The sequence below is a fragment of the Labrus bergylta genome, chromosome 3 (genome assembly GCF_963930695.1).
Source record: "Labrus bergylta chromosome 3, fLabBer1.1, whole genome shotgun sequence".
Lineage (NCBI taxonomy): Eukaryota > Metazoa > Chordata > Actinopteri > Labriformes > Labridae > Labrus > Labrus bergylta.
In genome coordinates this window covers 15,734,666-15,756,953 of record NC_089197.1, presented here as the reverse complement: position 1 = coordinate 15,756,953, position 22,288 = coordinate 15,734,666, and the positions used below count along the sequence as shown (strand labels likewise).

The 22,288-nt window shown below is 39.9% G+C and overlaps 2 protein-coding genes across 2 annotated transcripts; both read right to left on the bottom strand.

Moving 5' to 3' along the window:
- Positions 1-21: 21 nt before the first annotated feature.
- Positions 22-13,848, bottom strand: tmem39a (transmembrane protein 39A). The gene is made up of 9 exons (XM_020637897.3): positions 13,540-13,848; positions 8,950-9,164; positions 8,352-8,574; positions 7,888-7,971; positions 7,628-7,782; positions 5,707-6,064; positions 5,394-5,581; positions 5,171-5,291; positions 22-3,122 (listed from the first exon to the last, which is right to left on the bottom strand). Exons 2-9 carry the CDS (start codon positions 9,060-9,062, stop codon positions 2,883-2,885), a joined length of 1,482 nt encoding a protein of 493 aa, XP_020493553.1. The 5' UTR covers positions 9,063-9,164; positions 13,540-13,848; the 3' UTR covers positions 22-2,882.
- A 1,029-nt stretch (positions 13,849-14,877) lies between these two features.
- On the bottom strand, positions 14,878-21,904 carry LOC109987019 (immunoglobulin-like domain-containing receptor 1). The gene is made up of 9 exons (XM_020637951.3): positions 21,668-21,904; positions 20,545-20,715; positions 19,644-19,793; positions 19,321-19,440; positions 19,000-19,146; positions 17,760-17,882; positions 17,430-17,611; positions 16,053-16,670; positions 14,878-15,898 (listed from the first exon to the last, which is right to left on the bottom strand). Exons 1-9 carry the CDS (start codon positions 21,711-21,713, stop codon positions 15,860-15,862), a joined length of 1,596 nt encoding a protein of 531 aa, XP_020493607.2. The 5' UTR covers positions 21,714-21,904; the 3' UTR covers positions 14,878-15,859.
- Between the last annotated feature and the right edge of the window lie 384 nt (positions 21,905-22,288).

Below are 22,288 nucleotides of genomic sequence, written 5' to 3'. Positions count from 1 at the left end.
GTACAACACACCACAAACATCTTTGTTTAAACACCATTTGCTTTATTTCAGATGTCAAAAAGCATTTTTCAGAAATGCTGCGGGGAAACCTAACACTGTAAAAAGCCGAAATTTGAGGACCAGCTCCATTGACTTCTCCAGCACTGACACATTCAACAAAAGGGGGACAACCAGGACTCTGAAATTGAATCCTGGGATTTGGCACATAGAAAACAAACTGCAAATCGCTCTGATAGCTTTTATAACCAAGGGGACTTAGATTGACATCATTAGATCCAGTTTGACTGAAAACCTGTCTTTAAATTTACTAAAGCCTTGAGAAAAACCAAGTACATTAAGAGCATTGTGATTAGGAGAAATATCAACTAAAATCTTCCCATATGTCATCTTATTTTTCTTCCTCAGCTGTGATCTCACGGGTAATACTAAAACAAAAAAAAGGCAGACAGAGGGCATTATTTGAACAAAGACTAAACATTCAAGTTGTAACTTGCAGATTTAATGCCACCTTAGTTTATTCCTCTGTGTGCATGAAATAAGGGATCATTAAAAGTCATCAGTTACAAAATTATATTTCTATGGTCGGTGCTTAATTGAGGCTCAATCTACCAGCAACAAAACATGCCAATTCAAGTCAACAGCAACATTCAGTTGAATTTTTTGCTACATTCAAGTGGAAAAAGACAGCCAACAAAAACACAAGCACCAATGAGCCGATTTAAGAGTTTAAGAGTTCGCAGACAAAGCAGAATGATGGAGACCTGTTCATGTGTGTACAATCACAGATTCCTCTCACCTCTGTTGAGGCGCTGAACAGCACAGGTAATTCAGTCACATTTATCTCAAAAGTACTTTACTTCGCCTCATTTACACTCGATCTGAAACTCGCCAGGAGCATTCTGTGAAATTCACAGATGCTCAGGAAATATTGATTCTCAGATATTCTTCTCAAGAGTTTACCTGCTGGTAAAAAAAAAGAAAAAAAAGAAAAAAAAAGAAGGCTTTTCTGCTCAACTTGTATTGACTTTCTCTGATAACTGAGCACTAATCCTCCATACTGCCTGAAGTTATGTAGCCACTGCAGATTAGAGCCTGTGAGGAAGAGGTGGAGGTTCATGAGGAGGAACCTCGAGAATTAGAGTGTTTACCAGGTGTGACTGAACAGAAAGGCAACAACATGCAAGGCAACCTGTTTGTAACACATATCTGGTAACAGAATACATAAACCGATGAGGTGACACACAGAGTCCATCACCTAAATCTGTCTTCACCCTTTGATTTGGTCACTATTAAACATCCCCTGCTCTCAGATCCAAATGAGAGAGTGATGACAATGGTATATTAGCAGTGGGAGAAGGGATAAGTTCCATAGCTGAACGAAAAGGAAAACTTAAATCATTTGCAGTCTTTGTTATCTTTATTGAATCCCCAAAGAAAAGTTAAATGGGCCTCAATCCTATTATGGTTTAAACAATGTGACTGTATGTACTTCTCAGACACAAATCAGTCAACAATTATCTTTAAATATATAAATCCCCTGGGATCAAACCCTTTTTGACAATTTTTAGGTGTACTTTAACATCAAAGATGCCAAGTGTGTGCCAATCCCTTTTCTCTCTTAACCTGGGTGAAGTTCGTGAACACTGCTCCTCTAACTGCACTCCAGAAAGACAATGATGTGGGGGAAAAAAGGATACTGATAGTTAAACAAAGTGGATGAGGATAATACAGCATTCTCTGTAGAGCAGTAGATAAGACCACTGACAGTGTCTTTCCAACACACTGATCTCAAGTCAGCTTAAAGTAACTTTTATTACACTTGTAAAAAAAGGAAAAAATCCCCCCTGAGGCTCAGCTTCAAAGGAAAATTCTACATTTGGCCAAATACAACTGTGCACTTTCTAGCTGTGATTTAAATTGAAGGATCTTTACCACCATGATATCTGCTTATTAAATAAGAAGCTACAGTGGGCAGCTGGTTATCTTACCAATAAACAATGGGAGTCAGCAGTTACATAATCTGCCCACCAGCATCTCTCACACTCCCTTATCAGTGATTTTACAAAAACCTAAGTGAGAAGAAGATAATTGTAGCCTGTTATACTACTGTCATTTTTAACACTTTTGATTTGAATGTAACTAAGAGACAGAACCTGTTTCGGTGTTAAGAGGAGCTGCTGGATAGATTTTGTACCATTGGGCAGAGCCAGGGTACCTGTTACCTGTCTTTTAGCTGGTGTGCTGTGCCCCATATTTGCTGGAAAGTTAAATGACAGATCTTCATCTTCTGGTTTACACTTTTCCAGAAAGAGAATACCGTTAAGTGCCTTAAAAATTCAAATTCACCAGTGAAAAAAAACTGAAGATGTTGAGAGCAGTGTCCTCCTGCTTGTGCCACCTCAAAGGGCTGCACGTCTCTCACTGGTTCTACATTGTAGCTTTAAGACTCAAGTTGGAGAAAAACAGCCGGATCAGTGCCTCATCCACTGCTCTACATCAAACGTCTGGTTAAAGTGACCATCAGAAGTCAAGTCCTCTTGTGATTGGCCACCTGCACTTAAAATATCTTTGGTGAAAGTCACCTCCTGGCATTCCCTGACTTCTCTGTCGCCTGGCAACAACATAACACAACATGCTAATGTCGTAAGCACGGTAATGCCCGGCGTAACTCGAAATAGTATACAAAATAAAAATATTCTTTTAAATAGGTTTATATAAACATTGCATTAAAAATAGAACCGTATCAAAACAGGATGAGTTCACAGTCTGTCCCTCAGCCTCCAGGCGTGAGCGCCAGTCAACCGTCATGTCCCCCGCCCCCAACCAACCCATCTCCCCTCCACCTGCAGAGTTCATAGGTGAGGTCTCACTGTGAAGAGCGTTTACTGCGCCTTGAGCCCCAAACCGTTAGAGGACAGAGGGTAGGAGTAGGCTTTGCCCAGCACTATGCGATCCCGGAGAAGTTTGAACAGGACGTAGTAGTTGCAGCAGAGAATAAGGCCCAGAGAGAGGGTGTGGTTCCAGCGCTCAGAGCGCAGCAGAGAGTATAACTGGTACAAAACCACACTGGACTCGATCCAGATCAGCAGGTTCAGGATCCGCAATGGCTTGTGGAAAAGAAACTGAAAGACCAAAAAGGAAATACGGTAAGAATCTCTAAGCTTATATAAGGTGAGACAAAATAAATGTTTATATTCAGGGATTGATATGAACCATAAAAGTAAACAGGTTTATGATGCAAGTCACTGTATTCATTTTGTGTGAACATGTTTGATTAAACCTCAGGACTCTCTGACAAATACAGACTATTTTTTAAATAAAGCTGCAACAGTTGCTTGATTCATTTATCGATGAATGACTACGACTACTTCATTGTCGACGTATTTTTTTAATGCACAATTGTCGATCATTCTCTGCTGTTGGAACATCTGTGTGTGTTGAACTCTGCTTTCGGCTGGATTACCCCTTTAGACTGAATATCCAAGAGTTCTGACTGTTGTTCGCCCAAAAGACATTCCCCTTGTACTTTGGAATGAAAATATGTTGCCATTTTATGACATTTCATTGGCTCAATAGATAACGAAAATAAATACCTAATAACATGTGCAGAATAAGTTGCAGACAGACGGGTCTTGCTGGTGAACATTCATTGATGGGAGACAAATGTGGGTGATATTTGTGTTCAGTTGTTGTTCAACAAGCTATCTTCAGTCTGGTGTTTCTCCTGAAGGATTTTCTTTTCTATGCTACATGGTGCTGTAAGTTAGTCATCACAAAACCCACAAGAAATAGATCTCTGGTTTTACTTTTTCCATCTATTAGTCAAATGTTTATTTATTCTTTTTGCTCACATGCTACAGAGGAATTTCTTATGAAGTTAACCAAATAAATCTGTCACCAGGTGAGCAGGATCCAAAGATCTAATTGATCTCAATTTCTACTTGACTGAAGGGGTTTACACCGGAGCAACACTAAAGGAGTGTGTAGATTTATTTTCTCATCAACAGCATTTAATATTTGATTTTTAAGGAGGAGTTCAGGGTTGAAGTTTGCTGCTCCCTTTAATTGGAACGAATCACAAAAAAGAGCTGAAACTTAACAAGCTGCTCTCGTTGGACGCTTTTAAAGAGAATGTTTAATCACTTGGAGGGGGACACATCTGACTGTACATGTTCTCCCTGATGTGTTTGTGGATGATATCGACAAACATTTGCCATTTAAATTGGTTAATTGTGTCTTTTAATGTATTGTTAGTATTTGTATGTTTGGCTGCTCGTTGTTTGTGTGAAACTCTATGAATTGTGCTGCTGCCTGTCTTAGTCAGGACACTCTTGAAGAAGAGATTTTGAATCTTAACCAGTTTCTTTCTTGGCTAAATAACAAAAATAAATTAAAAAATATAAGAGTTCAATCTTGTTACACAGAACTATGGGGTAGGGTTAAATAAGTTTTATACTTCTTCCTATTCCTTTTCAGGCATATCAATTGAATATATGTAATTTGCTTTTTCTTTTTTTGTGAAATAATTTGAACATGTTTTTTGTTTATTGTATTTTCGTGCTTTTCAGTTTGTTTTGTATTTTTGATATGTTTGATATGTCTGAAATAAATTTAATCAATCAATCAAACTGTGAAAAGTGGAGTTTGTTGTGACAGAGGAAATGGAGGGTTTGCCAACAGGATAACAAAGACCTAAACTCATTTTATAAACATGCTCATTTTAAATTCAGTTATGTTGACTCTGAGCAATCTCTAGCATCTTTTTTACATGTGGATGTAACACACACAGCCTTTTGCTGACCAGTCACATTTCTTGCAGGTCCTTAAAAATTTCTCAGTTGTGAGGTGGACACAGGTCTTCTAAACTGGAGCTTTTCACGAGCTGCTGTGTGTGTGGCAACACCTCTAACCGCAGAAGTATAAATCCAGCTTACATCTGTGGGTGTGATAAAAGCGTAATTCTGTCGATTTCGATCAAGAGTTGTCTTTCTTTCATGTTAGGCTTCACGTTATTTTCACTCCAACACACTGCAAGGAGCCAACTCCAGGGCTTGTAGATTATGGTATAGTTTTTTGCACTGTGTTGTCATTCCTTTGTCTTCAAGGATCTAAAGGACATGCATCTTCGTAATACCAATCACTACTTTTAATAGAAAGTAAAGCTACTCACATAAAACCTTGCATGGGAAACATCAGAGGGCAGAGCGACGTTATAGGTTCCGACTGCCTTATACAGACTTCGACTGTGTCGTACCAACACGCCCTGAGGCCAAATGGTGCTTTCTGACCACCTGCAAAAAAAAAGAAACACCAAAGTTATACACAACACACTAACAGAGTCCTTTTGTATGGCTCTGAATGTGCAAGAATTTGTACAAAAAGGAGCCACTCACAAATGCTGAGGTGCGTTGCTATACGAGCCGTGCTCCAGTTTCTGCCAGCGGCCCAGGTGAGCCGCCGAGCGATGGAGCAGGTCGCAGTAGCTGGGGGGGAGCAGCTGACTCATGAGCATCACAAACGCATTGATCCACACCATGATCAGATGCTCACATGACCAGCGCATGTCATAGTACTGCGTGCTCTAGTATAAAGAAAATGGAAAATTAGCGAGACAACAGGCAGAGGAGGTGGCGTGGAGATGAAAGAGTATGAAAATTGACAATAAAATCTTAAAAATGGGGAAAGCAACAAGTGACAGATACACACCTTGACGAAGCAGAGAGGCAGGAAGGCGACATAGTACGCACTGAACAGCGAGTTGAACAGCACTTCTTTAATTCGCCGGTTGAAGTCACTCTTCAGCTCCTCCACCTCCGCTCTGATCAATTCTGGCGTGTGAGAATGTGTGTGTGGCGGACAGGTGTGTATGGGCATGTGCGGAGGGCTGGAAAACTGCTCTCTGAGGTTCTCCCGTAACAGGAAGAGGAAGTCCCGTGGTCTGAAGAACGGGGTCTCTGTCAGGTCGGTCTGCAGATGGTCGGCTGGATAGTCGCAGTCAGTCGTAGCCGTTTGGCTTTTCCCTCCCTCCTGATGGAAGCAACAGAGCGGGACGTACACACCGAATCTGGCATGGTGGTGGTGTGTGTGTGTGTGGGAGGGGGGGGGGGGTGATTGAGCGAGGACAAAAGAAAAGAGCAGCCAGATTTAGTTTGAAATGATGGCAGGATGAAAAAGATTTGTATGATGTGAAAACATCATGCATATTTTAAAAGGAGAGACAATTTAAGGTCCACAGTTTCCACTTCCATTACCACAATACAAATAAGCACAAAAAACCCTGAACAAACAGCAATGTGCTCACTTTAACAGCCGTGCTCTATAAATGTGAATGATCAGATTAACCACTACATGAATAATTTGTTCTGTATATCCGGTTCGTTTCACATATCAGTGCCATCCTATAGTAACAATCACAGTAGTTCAAGAAAAATGATAACCTGCTTTATGTCAGTGCCGATAAGTTGAGGTTGCTCTGTGTAAGAAGGAAATGTTTTGCATGTTGATCCCTTCACTTTTAACTCTGACATAGTCTTCATGTACAAACAAAAACACTTTGATGCATGAAGAAAAAAGTATTTTTGACTTGGTACCAGTCACTGTAAAATCTGAAGAAAAAAAAAAAACACTTCTAATAAAATTTTGCTGACTCCTGTTAAGATTGTTTGCGGTATCAAGAGTAGTAGAGTGGCAAATTAGATTTCAAGCAGCCATGGGATTGGCTCCATTCTCTGAGTGTGCATTTGAGTTCAAACTTAACTTTGCTTCACACATAAACTCATCACATGTGCTTATTGAATCACTACGCAAACCCTTTCTGCCATATCTACAAATCTGGGGCTGCATCAACTTTTCAGAGTTGACAGTTTGCCAGTAACTCTCGCTGCACAAGTGAAGAGAGAAAGTAAGCAGAGATGTAGCTTCTCTCTCTCTCGAGCTCTAGTTTTTCCATTCTTAACTCTACTTAAGCTTTTGTGTACATGGCCGAGAGCAACAATATGAAGACTGTTGAGGAGAGAAAGTGTACACCATTTTCTTCATTTGCATCTTGGGGAAGTTTAATGGCCCACCTCTAGTTGTTGTAACTCAGAACAGGCATGAAACCCTTTGCTTTGTACTACCTGATTACTTGTATGAGCATATCCTGGCCTATTGAGTAAGGTAGTCCATTTTTTGTATTTCAATACTGCATTTTAAAAAAACCTTATACAAGCTCTGTTATTATAATGATCAACATGATTGAAAAGTACCGATGCTTCAGTCATAATATGACTGAAGTATTGACTGGATATGATATGATATGATATGATATGACTGAATATTATTTTTAACCAAAAGCTGCCACAAGTGAACAAGAAGGAGTACCCGTCACGCACAAAAACATTGCCAATGTATTTGTGCAATTTAAACAGTGTGCAGTAGTTGGCCTGCATGTTTAGGTAATTAAGAAGAAGTGACCCCTAATGTGGCGCTGTGAACTTTTATTTCTGATGCCGTATAAAAACAGGTATTGATACGGTTTGATTTTTACTAGAATGGTATTGAATTTAAAAAGTCTAGTATCATGACAACCCTACTCGGGGGGGGGGGGGGGGGGGGGGGGGGGTGTTAAGGGGTATCAGACACTCACGGGTATCCCAGGAAGAGGAGGTTTAGCACTGAATGGTTCTTGCACAGATTGACCAGCGTCCAGCACAGCACCCAGCCACACATGGTGAGCAGGGAGAGCCGGGCTGTGATCAGGACCACGTATCTGAACAGTGATCCACCGCTGCTCTGAGAAACCTGGACAAGATGGATGACAGAAACATTTAAACTTACCGCAATCAACTTGATTTGATTCCCCCCACAGAGGCTGTATGTAATAGAAGGTATTAGCTGGTTGTTTACCTCTGAAACTATCGTCCAAACAAGCCTCCGGGCCAACATGACTGTGATGAAGATCGCCAGGTGGTAGTCCATTAGATGGAAGTTCTGCACAAGCAGAGCAGATTTATTTTCAAATAAAGAACAGGAATAAACTATCAACACTTTTCCATGAGGACATTTTATTACATGTTGAACACGAGAATCTCAATGTGTTTCGTAAAACTAAATAGTGGGGCTGCTTTAGGTCGTGTGTCCACAGAAAGCATTTTTGGCACTGCCAGCGCTCGTTCTCAATAAAAAAAAAAACAACAACAATGTGCCGCAGCGTTTCAGTGCTCAGCACCCTGAGCGCTAAAAAGCCCTCAACTTGTTTCTGTCAAAAACAGTTCAACTTTTGGAGCACTACAGTTTCTTTTTAATTTTAGAATAATTTCAAGTTGCCATAACAACCAAGCTCATGTGTGTGCATCTGTGAGGGTTCTTACAAGAGAGGTAGAGGCAGCAGGGTGGCTGTATGGGTACCACCAAACAGTCCTGTAGATGTTTATGTACTGGACAAACAAGGCAACCAGCAAATACAGGAAGAGCAGGAACTCAAACAGCAGACTGCTGTCCAACGGCAGTTCGGGAATCCTTGAGTGACGGACCGGCTCAGGAGTGATGAGGGCCGACAGAGGGGGGGCAGACAGACCCACTGAGTTACTGCTTCTGAGAGGGGACAGGAAAAAAAAGACAGATACATGGTCCAGTGTTTAGAACTAATTGTAAATAGACTAACAGAGAAAACAGCAAATCTGCAAAATGAAAATGTGTGAATAGTTTCTTTTAACTTTAGAAAAAAGCTGTTCATTTAATTTTCTTTCGTTGAACACAGTACCAAGTTGGTCTAGTTGGAATCACCAACTTCAGAAAAGAGATATGATTATAGGATGTCGAAAAAACAAATCCTGAATGAGGGCTGACAACGCTGGAGCATTCAACTGTAGAAGGACATTAAACTCATAACGTCCTTTGATCTACATTGTAATCTGAGTTTTCATTCAAACCATTCACAGAATAGTTTTTGATCATTACATCACCCACCTGTTCCTGAGGCCTGTACCATTGCTGAGGTTGCCTCCAACCAGAGTCTGCAGGGACGGCAGAGCAGAGCGACTTAGCTGCTGTCTGCTGGGACCCCTGCGGCCTCCTGGCATGGTCGCCAGTTACCGTGGCAACCAGGGATGCCGCCCACCAACCGACAGCCGCTAGGACTCCTCCCCTGTCTCCTCAATAAGCCACCATGTACAACCAGGCCACTGTGGGGGAAACCGAAAGACAAGACTGAGTCAGAAGAAGAAGAAAGGAAAACACCTAAAAAGAAAAAAGCTGGTAGAAACAAAAGAGACACAAAAAAAAAATCAACAAACCTGAGGACTAAAAAGTGAAAGCACAAATGTCCCGAGGTATTTACTTTATAATGCACAATTGATAAGTAAACAGTTCAAAGGGATGGATTATTATGTTTTTTACTGTCCCCATGAAGTGTAGTAGTTCATCTGCATCATAGCAGAATGGCTAATTTCTCACATAAGAAAATTAGAAATGCTGAAATTATCAGAACAGATCAAGCACACATTATTTCTTCACTGTACCTTTAAAAAAAAAGACATGTGTTCAGCTCTTCTATACAGCATAATGCTCGGAGAGAGCATGATTCAATGTTACTTTATGAAAGACATGTAATTCATGCTGCACAGAATAAAGATTGAGATCCGCCTGTTAAACTCTAAAAATTGTATCATGTGATTTAAATGTGTATATTTTAAAGTAAGAAAAAGCCAAACACATCTTTCCAGTGATGAATGATCTGGGGTAAAAGTAGAAAACCGCACCGGGGGGATGCACTTTGAAAAACCACAACACTGGTGAAATACGTTTGGTGTAAAAGCAGCTGCACTTTGGAGAGTGAGTTTATGGGGGTTTAAAAGTAAACAAAAAGAAAGAAAAAAGGTTTCCATCTAGCTGTGCTTGGACCAGTTCTTGTCAAACTGGCTTTGGATGAGAGACATGACATAAAGCAGCATGTCAGTGGCTCATTTCAGCCATCATAAAGCTGCCGGGGTTTTCCCCGGGAAATTATTCAGCAGAGATGGTGATCCCTCCATTTCCTGATATGTCTTGTTTTATTTGTTTACTTGTTTTGGTTAGTAGATGATCACCTGCAAACAAAGGATTCAGTGTCTGAGCAAATGGCATTCATTTTGTGAAATAGCCTTCATCCTCTTCCCCTCTAAATGGTAATGTTTCAGATTTGTCAAGAGTTAATGTGTTTATGTCTTAGCTGAAGATGTGTTTATTTTTCATTTTTCATAAAAACGTACTATAAATACTTATAGGTTTTCCTATCTGGGGCCGTTAACTGCATGTCTACGGTACATTTTTGAATGGTAGGACAAATCACATTTTTCTTCAAATAACTTTAAAAATTAGCAACTTCATGTGATATTTAAGAATTCAGTTCAAATATATTTAAACAGTATTTTTCACAAAGGTGGATGTAGGAGCAGTGATGATGACCATATTATGTTGTCGCCTAATTTGAAGCGCCTGGTTTAACATGTTAAAATTCCCGTTGTGATTTTAAGAGGCAGGAGTGATCACATTTGGATGACTTATCATGGCTATTTGTCAAAAAAAACAAATTATAATAAAATTACAAACAAACATAAACTCATCAAACGGACACTGATGCACCGTTCCAGTTAGATCGTACCCAAGCAACAGTTTCAATGTCCAGTCGGGAATCACTGTTTCTTCATTTAATTTAGATTAAACAAACAAACATTTTATGACTCCTCTAATTAACCTGGTAAACAACCTGTGTCCCTCCCTGATGCGTCAACCTCACAGTGACACACCTGCAACCTTTTATTGGCTGCTCTCAGCTCTAGTGCTTACTGCTCCATGGTGTTTACAAACAAAACAAGACAAACTCAAACAAATAAAAAAGTAACAAATAATAATCAGTGTTTCCCCTAGGTTTACAGCTTTGGGGGGTGGGGGTGGGGGGGGACACACGCCGACACAAACACCTGAAGGAATCTTGGTGTTCATGCATTGCTTTTAATGACAGCTGTCCTTTTCTATAGGAAAGATATCCTTAAATGACTTCTTTCCCTGATTTCCGAATGTCTCCACTATCCTATTTCTACAATAAAAAAGCCCCAAAATAAATCTAAAAAAAACTCAGTGAGAAATTAACTGAGAAGTGAGATACATTTCTCATAAACTTCTGAAAAGTCAGACTTCCTTTTTGCAAACGCTTCAGTGACCCCCTGCTGGCCATTAGAGATCATTCAATTCAAAAAAACATTATTTGTCCCCGGGGGAAATTCAAATACATGAAGAATGAAGAATGAAGAATGCAGGCTCTTCCGAGTAGGCTTTACTTTTCAGACCAAAATGCTTTGTCCACTTCTTAAATACAGCCCGGGATGATAACTTATTTTATTTATTTATATCTGCACTTTAATAAGCGCGGTGAGGTGATACCCCAGAGGTTTCACTTCATAGAACTAGAAACTGAGTCACTTAACAAGAATACTACCAGATCAGAGTACCATCATCCCACAGCCTCCCTGACAAATAATTACTTAACAAAGCAAACAGAGCTGTCACCGATCTACACCTACAAACAGTATCACCCTGGCTGTTTAAAGGCAGTGTGCCTGGTTAAGCTCATGTAGGGATTCAGTCTCCCGGAAGTGTTTTTGAGGCAAATTCTAAGTACATGTCTAGATGAGAAATGACTGACAAGGAGGATGTCTCCATTCCATCATCTATACATCTTTGAGGAATTAACACTGGGCACTAAAGGTTTCTGCAGTCTGTTTTTTAAGAATACTTTGTCATTTTCAATGAGACAGTTGTACTGAAACTAACACCATGTCGGACAAAACCCCAAGAGAGCAAGAAACCTCAACGTCTTACCAACTCCAGCGCTACAAGCTGAAATGTATCAGCCCTGATCATACAATCTTTTCATGCAGTTGATGATAGGCGCTCGTCCCAGGCCAAACTTTAAGTCCTCCTTTTAAAAATAGGTTTAAATAAGTCATGATGAAGAATAATGACACACCTGAAACAAATACAGACCTTAATTATAGTTATTGATTAATAGTGGACTTCTTCTGCAGTAATTTGTCAAACCAGCTGCTGTCACAAAGAACATTTTACTCTCACTACGTGTCACTCAAAGCGTTTAGTCGGACATGACCAGTGGCACACACATCATAAAACTAATACTCAGATTAGGAAGGTTAGGATTCATTTAATGCATGAATGACATTTCTTTACATCCCTATGCTTTAGTCCCATCACACACATATATATATATATATATATATATATATATAAAAATGCAATTTGTAGTCGAACCACAGAGCTTTTTGAATAATTAGATTGTTTAAGTTATACGTTATAATGTTATTTGAGTGGAAGCTCTCAAATTCTGCAAACAAATGTTTTCATTGTTGATTCATATTCTAAATGAGTTGTTTATTGAATATAATGTTAGAATAAAAAAGGTGTAAAAATTTATCTGTGTTTCTCAAAGCCCATGGTGACATCCCCCTGTATTTTGTTTAGTCCAGAAAAAAAAAAATCACATTTAAGAAGCCGCAGTCAACAAATTATGACTCTTTTCTGTTTTTTTTTTAATGAAAATGTTTATCACTTTCTAACAATAAGTAGGAGACGTAAGATTAATGGATTTACAAAGCGAATGGAGCATCTGATTACACTACAATAAACATGTAAATATCAATGAAGCACTATCTGAGCAATTGTAGTAGGAACTGAACTCCATAAACGATTGTAAAATCTATCTTATCATCACTGTTCTAATATAGTCCCGCCCCCCGCCCCCCCTTCATTAGAAAGGGACTGCTGAAACAAAACACAGACCAGAACAAGATAACATCCAACCTCTGTGTCGTGGTTATCAGCATTTCCTTCATGCTGATATGTCTTGTGAAACAGGATGGGGATGGTAATACAGCATGCTCTTCACTGTAGCCAGTGTGTGATTCCAATATTCAACAGTAATAAAGCTCAATCTTCAACAGGAAACAGACGTTAACACACACACACACACACACACACACACACACACACACACACAGGACCAACACACAAACAAGTAAAAAAAAAAAAAAAAAACGGGAACTGTGTGACAACAGACATTCACAACTGTGGAGGGTTTGAAGGATGATATTTTGCAATTTTGTGGAAGTGCAACACGTTTCTAGATTTCCCCCACTAGTTCTTTTTTTTTTTTTTTTTTTAAGTGATTTAAAAGCGACCAAGAGGTTGAAGAAAAGTGTGTGTGGTTGTGTTGTGGTTTTCCAGAGACTGCAATAGCTTTCCTTAGGGAAACACATTGTTGGGACTTTTTTTTTTTTTTTTTTTTTTTCTGCAGACTTGCTAAGACATGCACCCAAAAAAAGCTGCCTGACTGAACCATGACATCAGGCAGGGTTGTCATGAAGAGGGAAAACTTGGGAGCACCACTTTGGACAAAGACGATGGAAACAGGGTGAAGGAAGTTTGTAGCTAGAGTCTAGTCCTCTTAATAAAAGCGTGATAGATTAAAAAAAAAAAAAAAAAAAGCTCCATAAAGCCATTACTCACACAACATCGACAACATACGGGGGGTGTACTGAACGAGGATGCATCAGTCAGTTGTGTGGCTTCCAGCCTGACGAGTCCAGACAGCAGCGAGCATTTCTCCGCCTTCGAGCTTCAATTTCCACGACTGCACTGGTTTGAAGATGAGCTACAACGGTGCAGACAACGCTGGAAGGGTCGCTCTCTCTTCAGACGAAAACATAAAAAAAAGGGCTTTAAAAGTTAGCACCGGGCTACAGGAGCAACAGTGTAAATGCGTTGCACAGAGACCGACGTGGCAAACCCGCACCTCCTCTCGCCGAGACGTCATCAGAGCGCGACTTTAACAAGAGCCTGCACTGCACAGTCGCAGTTTGGACAAAATAAGACAGCTCATTTTTTTTAAAACTTTTTATTATTGATTTAAATTATTTTTTTAATAAAACATATTCACAAGTTTTGAAAATAACTTTTAAAAATGCTTACAATAATAATACTCGTATTATTTTAATTTGTACGTTAAATTAAAACAACGCAGTTAGAGAGTACTAAGTAGACAGTGAGTCAATTATATCCAGGTTTCTTTTGAAGGTTAGAAAACTTTTTTGTTTGGATTAAGCAATCAAAGCCTCAGGTTAAAGGTACTGTAGGCCACTTGTTACCGCTGGTTAGTCAATGAAACAACACAAATAACTTGAAAGAGACACAAAACAACCAGGAGAAAAAGGAAAGAAAGATAAAACAACCAGGAGACATAAAATTGCCTTTGAACGAGTGACTACAAATCCAAAAGGAGTTTTCTTTGTCTGGTCCTCATTGTCTCATAATCAGTTTTCTTTTTTGGTGTTGATGAATCTGATGGCCATTTTAGTTTGTTCAATCTTACAAATAAGAACATTTTAGAGGCGGCAACCAGTCAACAATTGCCATTTTGCTTGGGGTAAAAAAAAGTCAATGCATTATTAATATTGTGTCAGGCTAATTTAGTTTTAATTGACTTATCAATTATTCAACTCATCCTTTCAGCTTTCCACTTGGAAATCTGATTATAGGTTCTCTGTTTGACAGTTAACTGTAAATCAGATTATTTCACTATTGCAATGGTTCAATTGAAAAAACAGAAGGATGATTATTTTGATGACTATTATTGTGAAAAACACTAGAGACAGATATTAATGAGTAAAGAACACCTCCACTTTTTTTAACTGAAGAAGAAAAAAACGACTTCTTTTGTTCCATTTAGGCGTGGCTCAAATACTAATATGATAACACTGGCCTGTCTTTTGCAGTGTTAATGTTATCCGAAGTCCGTTTGAAGAATTATTCATTTGAGGATGCAAATTGGAATAAAAGGACAGCAAATCTTTTTAAAACCAACCCAAAAGGTAAAATGTTTATTACAAACACATACTTACTGTACAGTGTGAAAAAAAAAACATAAAAGAGAAAGAAAAACATTATCATTGACAAAAGGCTCAACCTCTTAATTCCATTTGCAAGTGATCTTTAGTAGGAGGGGGGAGGGGGGGGGGGGGGTCAGGTAGAAGGCTTATAGCGCTGTACAGAGAAGAAAATACTATAACATTTACATATTGTGCAATTAAATGTAAAAAAAACAGAAAGAAAATACAACTTTATTCCTGTAACATTGTTGACATCCCAACGTCAACATCCTGTAAATGACTTATTTACACACGGTGTTTACAGTAGGCCAGTGTAAATACTTCATTCATCTTATGTACAAAGCTTTTAGCTTATCTATATCTATCCACACAGAGGCTCATGGCACACACCTTTTCCTTCAAAACATTAAAACATTAAAAACAATACAGTAGTTGTAGGCTAATGCTACTGAACTTGTCATTTGTTTACTTATTTTCTGGCCATGATAGAGTTTCTTCTGCGTATAATATGCAATAAAGACGGTCTTAAATCAATTCTGAAACCATGAATACAATAATAAACAAAATGCTCTTTGTCCAGATCTCCTAAGAATCTTTTTCATTACAGTGATGAACCAGCAGAGTGCGATATTATCCCACCAAACTGAGCAGTAGTCACACTGACACTCTTCATTTAGGTCCTCATTTTAAAACATCCAAGCCAAAGACCTCTTTATTCACATCAAACATTATCACCTGCACACTTGAAACATTTGAATCCTTCCATCTCATTCTTATAAATTCTTCTGCTAGCTTTTCACAAATCCAGAGAGTAATAAAAGAGCACTTTCCATGATTCATTTTAACACATACAACGGGGGCATTTAAACATTTACCAGTTCTTTTGAGGTGTGTTTGTTCTCTGACAGAGAGATCACAGGGCGTTTCACAGCTGGAGGGGCTCAGATGACGACGCTGGTGCCACTGCGAGAACTCTTGTCCTGAGAGAGACATACTAACTTTAGATCACTGCTTAGATCATTCAGCTTAACTCAAGACTGTTAATTTGCGAATATGTGGGATGATTATGTGTGCATTTGTCTGGATGCAAGTGCGTAAGATAGTGTCTATAGACTAAAGCTGCGTGTGTCTTACAGAGTAGCGTCCGTTCCTCCTTGCTCCTGGTTTCTGTCCTGGTTCGTACTCGGAGTAGCTTGGAGGTTTTTCAATCCAGCCTCCTCCTCCTCCTCCCCCTCCAGGTCCTCCTCTCCTTCCTCCTCCTCTTCTGCTGCTGCCCTCATCGTCAGAGCTCCAGGACCCTCTTCTCGAGCGTCGGGATGCTGGGGGAGAGTAGTTTGCTCTGGACCTGTTGTCAAACAGATCATCCCTGGAACGTGAGCGGGGTCGATCCATGCCTCGTGTCCCATTGCGACTGCGTCCATCCAGGGACTCCTCGCTGTAGCTCCTGGGAATACCTCTGGACCGGGAGGGTGAAGGGTATCGTCTGGCAGCCGCTTGTTCAGTACGTCCGAACCCACTGCGGCTGCTCTCGCTGGAGCTTGGGGGGCGAGTCTTTGGAGCAGGTGGTGGAATTCTGCCCTGCTCTCTTATTGGCGGAAGTGTGATGACACGGCGCTCCACTGGGCCGTCACCAAGGGCGGAGATCATGCTGGGGGGACCGGGGGAATATGGTACATTGGTGGGCATGGGCATGTGCATGAGCTGGGGAGGAGGTTGAATCTGTTGTAGATGCTGGGGCTGAAGAGGTTGGGCCTGATGGGAAGAAGAAATCGTGAAGTTAAAACAAACAGAAGAAATACACAAAACTCAATTTGAACTTTTCAGTTAAGTTCAAGAAGACAACATCTGTGCCCAAGTTTGACACAAGGTCCAGTTCATGCATTAATTTTAGAATGGAAAAAACACAACCATGTGTCACAACCATTATCAATGGATAATAAACTACAGGGCACTTTTTCACACATAAAGACAAATGGTGATAACACAGCTTGGAAATGAACTTTTCATTTTTCTTCTTTTTTTCTTTAAACACAGGATTAACACAGTGAATATCTCCTACGGCAAACTGTCGGAAAATGTGCATAGTTATCCCTGTATCCTAGTTATCTGTGTATTTAAAGGCTAAAGTCGCGAACTCTCTTTTAAGCGTAGCTGTTACGAACAACTACTATTTTAACATGCAGTTTATTCAAGTATAAATAGACACCAACTCCATCATGTCTTCTTTTAGCCGCTTATATTTTGGTTTAACCACTGCCTTGGAAACTACTTCTACAACAGTACGTTTAAAGGCACCTTTTTTTTATGTCTTAAGATAAGATTAAAATTAAACTGCTTATAATTTGACCCATCCCCTTTCCAAAGCTATACCAGAGGTTATTTAATATTAAATACTACATTTCTGGCTTTTAAATACATAATTGTGTAAAAAAAACAGTAAACAGGATTACATTTACTCATAAACAGGACAAAATGATCTGATTGTCTTTGTTTACAGTAAATAGAACATACCTGCAGCAGAGGACTGGTCATGTCCATCCCCCTCACCTGGCTCTCCAGGTAATCAAGCATCTGATTAGTGCTGGCGGGGGTGTTGTTGCCACGGACACTGGGAGGGGGCATGCTGTAAGCTGAAGATTGAGGAGGAGGGAGGGGCATCGACTTCATGGGGATGCTTTTTCCTGAAGCAGATCCTGGAGAGACATCGACATAAACAAAATAAAATGAGGTGATGCATTATTGTTGATGAAGATTCACTAGTGGTCTTCAGATATTAAACCCTCAATTTACTCATCACAAATTGTGTAGAATGTGTGTGTGTGTGTGTGTGTGTGTGTGTACCTGCGTAGAGCAGTGGGTTCATCTGGGAGGAGGCGTGGCTCATTGGTCCATACACCGGATGTCCTCCGGCCCAAGGAGCCATCGCCCTCTGTGCCTCCTTCATCATGCGATGCTGCATGATCGCTGAAAGAAGAAGACGCCACATCTTTTATTATCTGTGACTGTGGCCAACATGTTTTGTAAGACTTCTATATCTTTATGTACAAAACATACACTATGCTGTACAACAACAGATCTCCAAAGCCTACAATGATAGCCAAGTTCTTAACTGCAACGGTGACTGCTTAACAGCATCTCCTTAAAGGACTGGATGCATTCATTCCTGTTCTGTTCAAATTAGTACTTCTACAGCTATCTGTATATTCCTAATTATCATACTGTTTTATTGCTTTAATGTTTTCTCCTGCCACACTGGCCATTAATAGATGACTTCCTCATTTGATATCAGTGTAAGAGATTGATGTCAAACTTTGCAGTCACTGTTCGGTGTAAAAAATACAGTTTAAAGGAGAAACTCATGAGGCTCCAGCATTACTTTCTGTTTCCGCAGAAATCTTTTAAACTGATCTCAAGAGCAGGAGGAATCACTCCAAGATGAGATATTAAACCTGTCACCTGTAACAAAGCAACGGCTCAGAACCTCATTAACTTGAGTGAACTGTGAAACTGAATTATACTGCCTGATCACTTACTTTAATCATAATATGATGACAACGTGTATGGAAGGAAAGATTTCCGAGAGAGAAAAACATCAGAGTACACAAGGCAGGGATCATTAACCTTTTCAAGAGTCAAATTCAAGCACTTTTCATGCAGGTTTAATCCAAAAAAGGTTAAAAACTGTCTCTTTGCCATTGCATCTTTTATGTAACTATCAAAGCAAATCCAACAAATAAGGTATATATATCACCATCTTAAGCTGGTTTATGCCAGGCGCAGAACAGAACGGAACGGAAAGACAGTATTTTGATGCCATATGTCAATAAAGAGAGGGGAAAAATATGATGACAGGATATTTAACTTCAAATTTTCAAAGCTTTTTGGTTACAAGGAATACTATTGTGATACAGACTCAATAGAAAGGACCATGTTTGTGATATTGGTCTTTTCACTTTCCTTGCTTAGTGATGCTGTAGGATGTAAATTAAATAATTGTCAAAAGCCTGTTGATGTGATGGATGTCAGAGCCTCTTTAAAGCACCGCCGAGAATGATTTGCCTGAATGCCTCTTGCTTTTTACCTTTCTCAGGACAGCAGCATTGCTGAGGGCAGCACGGACAGCGTACATAGCAGCAGCATTTCTGAGGGCAGCACTGGCAGCAGCAGATACAGAAGAGGAGGATGAGGAGGAGGGCGCCGATGACTATGAACAACACTGTCAGCCAGTCTGAGAGGGTAGAAGAAGATAAACACATCTTAATAAAAATGTTCTTTTATTTTGAAGACAATGGCCCACATGTAGATTTAAATGCATTTACAGAAGGAGCTTTAGAAATTAGAGGCTCCTCTACAATCGTTGAGAGTATTTAGGGTAATTTAATTTCAGTGATTTCTTCCTTACGGTAAACGATCAGTTTGACTTCTTTGTCAGAGTCTCCAGTTGTGTCTCCAGCAGCATCGACTGAGCAGAAGTACACCCCGTTATCCCACCACATCACCTCAGTGATCACCAAGTCTGCACCTGTTCAAACACATACACAGGTGCCTTTTAGTTCAACAGTCTTCATGTCACATTTAAAGCAGTTTTCAATAGAAAACATTTAACTCTTTGTACTGAGACAGAGCCCTGGTCTCAACCCCCCCCCCCTCAGTCATATGTCATTCTACTCACATCTGATTCAATACCGTCGCTGTTGGAAACAAACCGTGTTTATCTGAACTCACTGTTTTGGATGGTGATCCTTCGTTCCCGGTACTCTGGTCCCAGCGTCGGCTCACTGCTTCCTCTCTTCTGGATCACAGTTCGCACCGTTCGCTGTCGATCTGGACAGTCATTGGCCGGGTCTTGTCCCAGCTGCAGTGCAGACTGGTATGCTGTCAAACAAGAGCGAAGAGTTCATTTTAACAATAAATCAGAATGTTTTCTGCGACGAGAAATCATATCCACGCCTTCTTTGCCAGATCTGAAGTCTATGCCAATTATAAAGATCAAAGAATCTTGATCATGAAGCATCACAACACGCTCCAGCTGTGCGTGATAAGATTAACGTTTGTGTTCCTGCAGAGGGTGTGCAATTGTCAGCAGAGACGGAGGATCACTCAGAAAAAAATAAAAATGCTAAACAGAAACACTCGATACAAATACATCTATTTAAATGGGTCAGTAAGTAGTGCAGATGTGCAGGGCAGAAAAGGATTCACAGCAGAATGTGTCGAACAAGGCTGAAGACAAACCGAGGTCTGATGTCCTGACACAATAAAAAGGTTAGTCCGTGTTTATCTGTGGAGCCGTATGCCTGAAGCTGAACTATGTTCATAACAAAAATGTCGTCTTGACCCACAAATTCTGTGTTAATCATTGACATAAGTATATGAGGAGAGCCTCTCTTAAATCTTAGTAACTGAAAGTAGATTTATGATTAAGATTGTGCATAATGAATAATGGATGTTTTCCTTTCAAGACTACTAATAAAGAATAAACGGTTATTTGTAAAAAAAAATATTTCAAGTTTCCCTTAGAAAGTTAGTGTGAATGTCTTCTCTGTCAGCCATTAAAGAAAAGTGTCTGACAATGCATCACCAACATCACTTTTCTCTCCATTTTGCTCTCTGTCTCGTGTCCTACCTGTGGAGTAATACTCCAGCACAGGGTCCTTGCAGAAGGACTTGAACCTCCAGGTGACCAGGACATCTTGGAGGTTTGCAGAGGTAGAGTAGTCACAGCGGAGGGTCACTGAGGCAAACAGGGCCGTGCTGCGCTCCAGCTGGGGGACATTCACCTGAATACACAATGAGACTGTGGAGAGATTTCAAACAGATGGTTCAACAGTAGTTTGTGTATTTGTGAAGAATACACAGAGCTAACACATGCTGTAAAAGAAGCAATGCTTGGAGAAACGAGTCGATTGTGTATTGCCAAAAGCATGGTAAAAGTGAAACAACGTGCGAGAGGGTTTCTCACTACCAGAGGTGCTGCTTGTCAATTGCTTGGGGCCCAGCAAACTTTAAATCATAATCTAGCAGTGACTCAGAATTTAACAATGACAGTTGAAACCCTCCCTTATAGGGGGTCTCTTCTTAAAGTACTCAATGTTGTTGCACTGTTAAACCTCCCAATATTCCTGTGACAACTTAAATGTGTCTCTTAAAGTTGCTGCTGGTGTCTGTGATTATTTTTTTTTAACATAATGGTGATGAATACTAGTTGAAGGCCCTCCCCTCCCCTCACGATGAATTTTGCTTTTGGTCCCCACAGACTCTAGAATCGCCACAGCTTCACAACGGAGGAGTTCATTTCAAAGTGGCAGAACCAGAAAAACAGGTGTCACAGACAAAGACACAGGAAATGGCTTACTGTGAAACTACCAAGCACACATTCATACACTGGAATGAAACCTGTTGAGTTTAACTGTCCCTAGATTTGAATGGCTCACACTACAATTCAATACAAAACGGGGAAGCTTTCTTTCTAGAAACTAAATGAATGAATGATAACAATAATTTAAAATGATCATTTTCAAAAGAAACACATTTTAAAGCCTTAACTAGACCTGGACTACATACTTTATGTAGGCGCTAACACGACATGAATCAAATAAACAAAACCTGTCATGTGACCGATACCTCCGGTCCGCTTCTGTCTAAATGATTTACAACAATAAGAAAATAAAACATCCAATTCAAAATATATTAACATGGCTTGTCTTTTTAAACGAAATGATACCAATATGTAAAGACAATGAAATTACCCTTCAGAAGCGACAACAAAAGTAGCGCAGCAGGTAGCCTCCTCATGATGACGAAACAACACACCTCTGATTAAAAATGTAGGCTGTGGAACAAATCACGGCGAAAGAAGTTTTATAAAAATGCAGAAAATAAACAAAAAAAAGTAAAAGGCCGTAATTCTCCCCTGAAGCTACAAACAACTGTTCATTGTTTCGTGTGTTTGCCTGAACAAGTATCTACCTGAGACTGAGGCGGTCATCTTAGGCCACACCCCGAAACAGGTGCAATCATCATGACGTAACCACGTGCACAAAAAATCCCCAGGGGGCACGATAATACAAATTTAGCATGCATTTTAGTAACGTACACATTTTATTGTGAGGAGGATTTCTCAAGGCCCGCTGTAAATATCACGTCGGTGCTCCCTAAAGTTAAATGATGTAATTATAACAACAATAATTCGGGTTATTGTATGATAAAATGAAATATGGAAACAACAGTGCTGTGAGGCTTTCACAGAGATCTCTTTCTTAAATGAGACCATAAACACGTTTCTGAGTTTATCATACTCAAACAAACACATTATTTACCGTGACATTAATAGCATTCAATTAAAAAAAAAAGCCAAAATAAAATAAATA

Coding starts and splice junctions, on each gene's coding strand:
- tmem39a (XM_020637897.3), bottom strand. CDS start 9,062: ATGCCAGGAGGCCGCAGGGGTCCCAGCAGACAGCAGCTAAGTCGCTCT. Junction 6,065..7,627: donor CTCCTCTTCCTGGGATACCC/GTGAGTGTCTGA, acceptor CCACCATGCCAG/ATTCGGTGTGTACGTCCCGC. Junction 5,582..5,706: donor TGCCTCTCTGCTTCGTCAAG/GTGTGTATCTGT, acceptor TCTTTATACTAG/AGCACGCAGTACTATGACAT.
- LOC109987019 (XM_020637951.3), bottom strand. CDS start 21,713: ATGAGGAGGCTACCTGCTGCGCTACTTTTGTTGTCGCTTCTGAAGG. Junction 19,441..19,643: donor AAGGATCACCATCCAAAACA/GTGAGTTCAGAT, acceptor GTGTTTGAACAG/GTGCAGACTTGGTGATCACT. Junction 19,147..19,320: donor AGTCAAACTGATCGTTTACC/GTAAGGAAGAAA, acceptor CTACCCTCTCAG/ACTGGCTGACAGTGTTGTTC.